Source organism: Vombatus ursinus, unplaced genomic scaffold (assembly GCF_900497805.2).
Source record: "Vombatus ursinus unplaced genomic scaffold, bare-nosed wombat genome assembly UNPS02008961.1, whole genome shotgun sequence".
Classification (NCBI taxonomy): Eukaryota; Metazoa; Chordata; class Mammalia; order Diprotodontia; family Vombatidae; genus Vombatus; species Vombatus ursinus.
This window is the reverse complement of record NW_020948739.1, coordinates 9,259,300-9,266,307: the sequence shown is the minus strand read 5'-3', so window position 1 is coordinate 9,266,307 and position 7,008 is coordinate 9,259,300. Positions and strand designations below refer to the sequence as shown.

Genomic DNA, 7,008 nt, shown 5'->3' with positions numbered 1-7,008 from the left:
GGGGGGGGGGGGGGGGGGGGGCGGCGGCGGCGGCGGCGGCGGCTGGGCTCTTGCACTGTCCCTGCCCGGCCACGCCGGTCTGGGCGGGGGCGGGGGCGGAGCAGAGCCCGGCCTCTATCTGTGAGCAGCCAGGCTGGGCGTGGGGGCCTCGGGGTCAGCGCGCGGGCTGGGGGGCGGGGCTGAGGCGCGCCGGGTCCCCCCGACTGGCGGCTGGGGAGTGGAGGGGGATGGTTTCCGCGGCGGCGACTCTGGCCCCTGTCAGGCTGTTCGACATAGTGGGGGCTGGAGGGGGAGGGAGTGGAACGGCTTCTCGTCCCCGGGTGACCCAGCCCGCGCCTATTGGGGCGGGGAGTGAGGCCCAGTCCCTCTGTCGGTTCCTAAGGGAACCGCGGCTGGCTGGAGGCATCAGGAGGCGGGGGAGTCTTCTTCTCCTAGGCAGGGGGGAGGAGGGCGCGGCGCGGTTCCCTCCCCCGCCCCCCCTCCGTCTTCCAAGTCGGACTACTGGGCGGTTGACGACCGCCTTCAGCCCTCTCCTCCCTCTCCCGCCCTGACGCGGGGGCGGGCTGGGCCCCTGCGGTCTCAGGAAGTAGGTGAAAGGTGAACGCGCGGCAATTCCCAGTTCACGTTTCCTGCCAGCCCAGGAGCAGCGGGTGATCACGCTTTGTTCACATGCCTCTAGCCCCAACCCCCTCCTCATGTCTCTCCCGCCCCCTTCCTAGAGACAGCCAATCCCTATCCACGCCGCCGGTCTTGACAGACCAATGGCAGAGAAGGGATGCGGGGACGTGCGAGCGGTGAGGAATGTTCCGCCCTGAATCACCCTCGAGCCTCTTTGAGGCTAGGGCGGCCCCCTCTGGTTGTTCTCGCCCGAGAGGATCTCCCCCGCTGTCTACCTTCCCCCTTTCGTTCTCCTCCCTCCGTCTGCCTTCCCCACCCTGAGCCTCCCCTGCTTCCCTTTCCTGCCCTGCTCCCCACTCCCTTTCCTCCCCCTCCCTGTTCCTTTTCCTTCCCCTCGCCTCTTCTGGAGCTTCTGTGCTTGATGCTTTCGGTCCGTCTCTTCTCCCCAGGGTTGCTGAGGGTTTGCAGACGTGTATTTTCCCCTGACTTAGAGAAACAGAGGCAATGGCGCTAGTACCGTTTCAGCCATGCTGTCTTGTGGGGCATTTTTCTTTTTCTTTTAATTAATTACTAGTTAAACTGTCTCCAATACTCTGCTTCAGCTTGGAAGGAACAGAGCTGTTTTTCCATGTAGGGAAATCCCTTAGGGTCCCCCAACTCAATTTCTCCATGTGCAAGAAAATACAGTAATGATATATTAGTATATAAATAGTATATATAAGATATTTCCAAAAGTCTTAGTGTAGTTTTAAGCTATTAAAACTTAACATTTTAAGAGAGATTTCAATGATTTATTCTATATAAATCTTGTGACACATATATGACATCTTCAGCAGTACTGATAAAAATTTCTTTAAAAGTTTTCAAGTCAGAAACTTATATAGGTACAAAAAATATAAAGCAATCAACTGGTATTTAAAACCAACCAAACCTGAAAAGCTACTGTAGTTAATTGAGGTATGAAAGACAAGCTTTCAGTTTTTCAGAGGCTGATAGCCAGGCATTTAGTTTTTTATATCTTGTAATGCTTAGTTGTTACTCTGAACCATAAAAGTAAAAGGTTGCAGGTGTGCAAAAATAAAATGATATGGGCTAACATGAAGCTTGGAATTTTCTGAACATTACATTTGACCTCCTTCACCACAGATAAAAAAGGGCAAAAACTTTGGAGGTCATCTAGTCTCCAAGATTCGTTAACCTTTTTTTGTGTCATGGATCCCATTTTCAACATAATGTTTTTAAATGCATGTAAAATAAAATTCATAGGAATTCAAAGGGAAAGAGTTCTATTGGAATATAGTTATAAAAATTGAAGTTCATAAACCCCAGGGAAAAACTCCTGATGTAGTTCAGCCTCTCCATTTTAGATAAGGAAATTGAAGCCCAGAGTGTCTTGCTCCAGGGTTGTATAATGAATTTGTGAGTCAGAATTAGAACCTGAGTCCTTTGAAGCCTCGGTGCTTGTTCCAATTATTTATACCCCGCTGCTTGTGTAAGAAAAAGATGGCAATTTTTTTTTTTATGAGAAATTCACACTACAGAAGAGAGCTTACAGAAATTTTGCAAAAGGGGAACTTAATGTCAAGCGTGCACCCTAAACTATCTTGTCCAAGGCTATTTAGTAGTTAGTAAGTCATTTGGTTTCAGATCCTTCTCTGTTGACTTACAAGTACAGTTACACAAATGGAAATTTTGTTTCCAGAACATTGCATTAGTTAATATTCAGACCTAAATCTCTGAGCGATGAGGCTTTTCATTGTTATTAGCATGAATTTCCAGTCTTCTGAGGAACAACTGCAGCTTCATTCTTGTCTTTACCTTGTACTGTGGAGGCAAAGGAAAAAATAGCTTTATTTTTTAGCGTCAGGTGGTGTTCGAGTAACTCAGGTGTCTTCATAAGTTAAACTATGATTTGCTTTACTCTGTAGCTGTTAAAAGATAATGATAATTTCTTATTTTGTCTTTTCATAGGCAGAAAGAATAGAAATGATTTTTGAAAAGCCAAAAGAAGGTAGATGTTCCTGGAACAATACTGCAGAGAAAAGTGATTTTGAGGCTGTAGAAGCACTTATGTCCATGAGCTGCAGTTGGAAGTCTGATTTCAAGAAATACACTGAAATTAGACCAATCACACCAGCATCGGATGTGTCAGAAGAAACTGAAGAGGGCTTGCTACCTGGTACAGCCGATTTCCATACAATACCAGCATTTGTAAGTTACCTTTTTTGGGGGGGGGGGTGAGGCAATTGGGGTTAAGTGACTTGCCCAAGGTCACACAGCTAGTACATGTCAAGTGTTTGGTGTGAGGCCAGATTTGAACTGAGGTCCTCCTGACTTCAGGGCCGGTGCTCTATCCACTGCTCCCCGTAGCTGCCCTTAGTTACCCTTTTTAACGTTAATGTCTGTAGCTGAATTTTTATAGCATTGTTAACCGAATTAACCACACTCCCAGATTTTTCTTGGTAACATTTCTATTTTTCTTTCTCTTTAGTGTTTGACTCCACCCTACAGTCCATCTGACTTGGAAGCATCCCAAATACCCAATTCAGTGGTGCCAGCGCCATCTACTGGGCACTTCAAGTCATTTGCTGACCCTTCAAAGCCTCTTGGTAGGGCCGATTTTAAAGAGAATGATAAAGGCCATTTACCAGCACCAAGGCCTTTGAAAGCTCAGGCCACAAGTGTAATTCGTCATACAGCCGATGCCCAATTGTGCAATCACAGAACCTGCCCCATGAAGGCGGCCAGTATGCTAAAATATCAGGACAATGTTTTTAAAAGAAGAACTCACCTAAGTGTGGAGACGACGAGGAAAAATGTACCGTGTGCAGCTGTGTCACCAAACAGATCCAAATGTGAAAGCAACGCGGTGACCCATGTGGAAGAAAAAACAGGTGCTGCTCTTAATGACTTTTCAGTGCCTTCTTCAGAGACTGTCATCTGTAACCCTCAGCTACTTCCCGTCTCCCCAAAACAAAAGTCAGTGTTGGTCTCTCCACGTGCAGCATCCGCAAGTGGTGTTCCACCCGTGCCAGTCATTTGCCAGATGGTTCCGCAGATGGTCCCCCTCCCTACAAACAACCCTGTTGTAACAGCAGTTGTCCCCAACACTCCACCTAGTCAACAGCCAGCCCTTTGCCAGCCCGTGGTGTTCATGGGAACCCAAGTTCCTAAAGGTGCTGTCATGTTTGTCGTGCCACAGTCTGTGGTCCAGAACCCCAAACCTCCAGTGATGAGCCCAAATGGTACCAGACTATCTCCCATTGCTCCAGCTCCAGGTTTTGCCCCTTCTACGACGAAAGTTACAGCGCAGATTGACTCATTGAGAATAAGAAGTCACATTTGCAGTCATCCAGGATGTGGAAAGACTTATTTTAAAAGTTCTCACTTAAAAGCCCACATGAGGACACATACAGGTAGGTATTGGTCATTTTGTGTCTTGGATGTTTAGACAAAAACTTTTAGTTATGGTACTGTTGACTGTTGACAGACACATCTCTAACCATATTGTAATAGTATTGTAAGCATAGCAAGAATCTACAGAAAATTTTACCTTTGAACTATAGGCATGACTTGAAAAGCTGGTATCTAAGCCTGGGGCCACTCATGTGTAAGCAGCAGCTAGCAATTTTACATGGCATATGTGATGTGATTAGGTAATCCAGAAGCTCAGCCTGAGTAATATTATTGATAGCATTCCTTTTTGAGTGTCTTAAAAAGCATTCGATCTCGTTATGGAGTATTTTACTACACCAGCAGATTTAATAGATAATTACATTAATTCACTGCTCCAGTTTCTCCTTATAATTGTCTGTTTTTGTTTCAGGAGAAAAGCCTTTTAGCTGTAGCTGGAAAGGTTGTGAGAGGAAGTTTGCCCGCTCAGATGAACTGTCTCGACATCGAAGAACACACACAGGCGAGAAGAAGTTTGCCTGTCCTATGTGTGATCGGCGATTTATGAGGAGTGACCATTTGACCAAACATGCCCGTCGCCATTTGTCAGCTAAGAAGCTCCCAAACTGGCAGATGGAAGTGAGCAAGTTAAATGACATTGCTTCCCCCCCAACACCTGCTACCACACAGTGAAGTAATAGTACCTGAAGACAACATTGGAACTAATGTTGGTCACAGCCACAATCAGCAATGATGTAAAAGTGCTTCCACTCCGGTTCCTGGATGCTTTGGTGCCCACTGGGGGTGGGGCTGCAGTGGCTTCTGGGGCAAAGGCCCACTCTGGGTTAGAGATGACAAGAAGCAGAGATACAGGCAGAAAAGGGGGCCAGTCACTAACAGAATGGCAGATTTCGTTTGCACATGAGGAAGAAGAGTATTTAATACTTTTGAAGGTTTCAGATCAGGAGAAAACAGGTACCACAGGTTTTGGATTGGTGTGCGTAATTTGTTAGCACATTTGTTCTTGAGACCAACTTTCAGTGGGATCCTTTTAAAATACTTTGTGGTTTCAAGAGAGTATAGACGGGAAAGAAACATGGTACTGAAGTAGACATGTAATGTTGGTTTGCATTAATTACTACAAATATTGTCATCTTTTCCTAGCTGAGTAATTATCTTGTTTCTTCATATCTCTATAGTTAGTGAATGCAGTTGTCAACTATTAACTAGTATTGGCAGTTTTCCACAGTTGTCCATATTTGGAATTGAGCAAAACAAGCCATTTGTGGCTGGAGAGGACCAACAGAATTGGAATCCTCATAAATTTAATTGCTTTAATGTATAGCTCCACTTGTTTTTTTTGCTTTTCGTTTTCAGTCACAAACTTAAAACATGACTATTTAAGCATCTCATGGTGCTTTAAACTTTTAGTTTGCCTGCAGTTTCCGGTGTAGATTTGAAAATTGTATACCGTTGTGTTTTCTATAAACTCTGAGATACACTGCACTTTGTTTAAAAATATCTGAAGATTAAAAAATCTTGCAGTTTTAAGAAGGGACATCAAGAATGAGTTACTCTTTGAAAGATGGTTTTATTATAGGTAAAATATTCTTATGTAATAAGGATATAATGCGTGCTGTATTGAACTAGAAAGTTAGTGGGGGTTTTTATTGTTTTTTTTAGGTTCACAAAAGGACAATAAAAAAGTTAGTCCCATTGTAGGAATTTTTAGGGTAGAGGGGAGGTGGGAATAATTAGTACGTAACTTTCATTAACAGTATTTCTAGTATATCCTGTTGTATCATGGATGTTATACATAGTAGAGCAAAGTGAACTGTTTGGCATATACGATGAAATTTTCATTATATTGTTCCTTCATTTAACATTTTTCTGTGTATCAGGTTTAGTTTTTAAACATTCAGGTAAAGGCCAAAAAGCAATATTACCTCTTCAGATTTTTTCTTAATATACGATTTCAAAACTTGGCCCTATGGGAAACATTATATAAAGTTTTGTGGTAATGTCAAAAACATTCTTGTGACTACTTTAAGATTTGCACAATATTTCTTATGTTGTACTTTATACTTGTTTACAATAAATAATTTCCTTTGCTATACAGACTGTTGATTGGTTTGCTTAAAGCCTTTCTCTAAGCTCCTGATATCTCCAACATTTTGAAATCATTGTGAATCTGACTTCCCTAAATGACCCACATTCACATTTGGAATTGCATGAATGATATATACTGTATCATTAGCATGCTTAAGCCACTTTGTTTGAAAAGGTGTCTCTGTATACATAGGTGAGACTGTGTGGATATCTAATAGAGGTGGCGTTGGGGCAAGATAAGAACTTGCCCAAAGGTAGCAATAAAATAAATTCTGAAAACACAGATACAGTTAATGTATATTTGTTTCAAATATGTGAACTCAACAAATATTAAGCACTTAAACTATATGTTGGCACTTGGCCAGGTTCTAGGGATATGAAGAATGAAATCAATCCTTGCCCACGATGAGTTTATATTCTACTGGCCTTTCTATTTCACGAGTCCTTTTGAATACTAGATAGTTGTAGAATTGTGGAGTACTACTTCTACCCAAAGCAGAATCCTATCCTGATGGGCAAATGTTTAGTTATTCTCAGCTGGTTTGACTTCAGTGACAGTAAAACACCCCCTGGTCCCCCCTCCCCCATTGGACACACCCTACTTTTGGATGATCCTTTTAATTGAATCTTCATAGTGAGAGTGAAAAAAGAAAAAAACACTTTTCCTCCTAAAGTCTCTCACTAACCTTCACCCCACCTCCCAGCACCTTACCTCAGACCTTAATGAATTTATGAGCCCCCTTCTCCCCTGTTTAACATCTCAAAATCACTTGATGACATCTCACCTCTGGAAGTCTCTGAAAAAGCCCTCCTAGCCAAGGCATTGCACCAAGCCTTGCATTCTTGAGTCTCTTCTCACCTAATTTTTACTATCTTCTGGCGTTTTCC

The 7,008-nt window shown here is 43.5% G+C and overlaps 1 protein-coding gene across 1 annotated transcript in view; it reads left to right on the top strand.

Moving 5' to 3' along the window:
• The window catches only part of KLF10 (Kruppel like factor 10), a 7,538-nt gene extending 1,411 nt beyond the window's left edge, over positions 1-6,127 (top strand). The window contains exons 2-4 of the mRNA XM_027850021.1: positions 2,590-2,829; positions 3,110-4,034; positions 4,445-6,127. Of these exons, the coding sequence (XP_027705822.1) occupies positions 2,590-2,829; positions 3,110-4,034; positions 4,445-4,704 (1,425 nt within the window). The 3' untranslated portion in view covers positions 4,705-6,127. The remainder of the gene's footprint in view (positions 1-2,589; positions 2,830-3,109; positions 4,035-4,444) is intronic.
• The last annotated feature ends 881 nt before the right edge of the window (positions 6,128-7,008 follow it).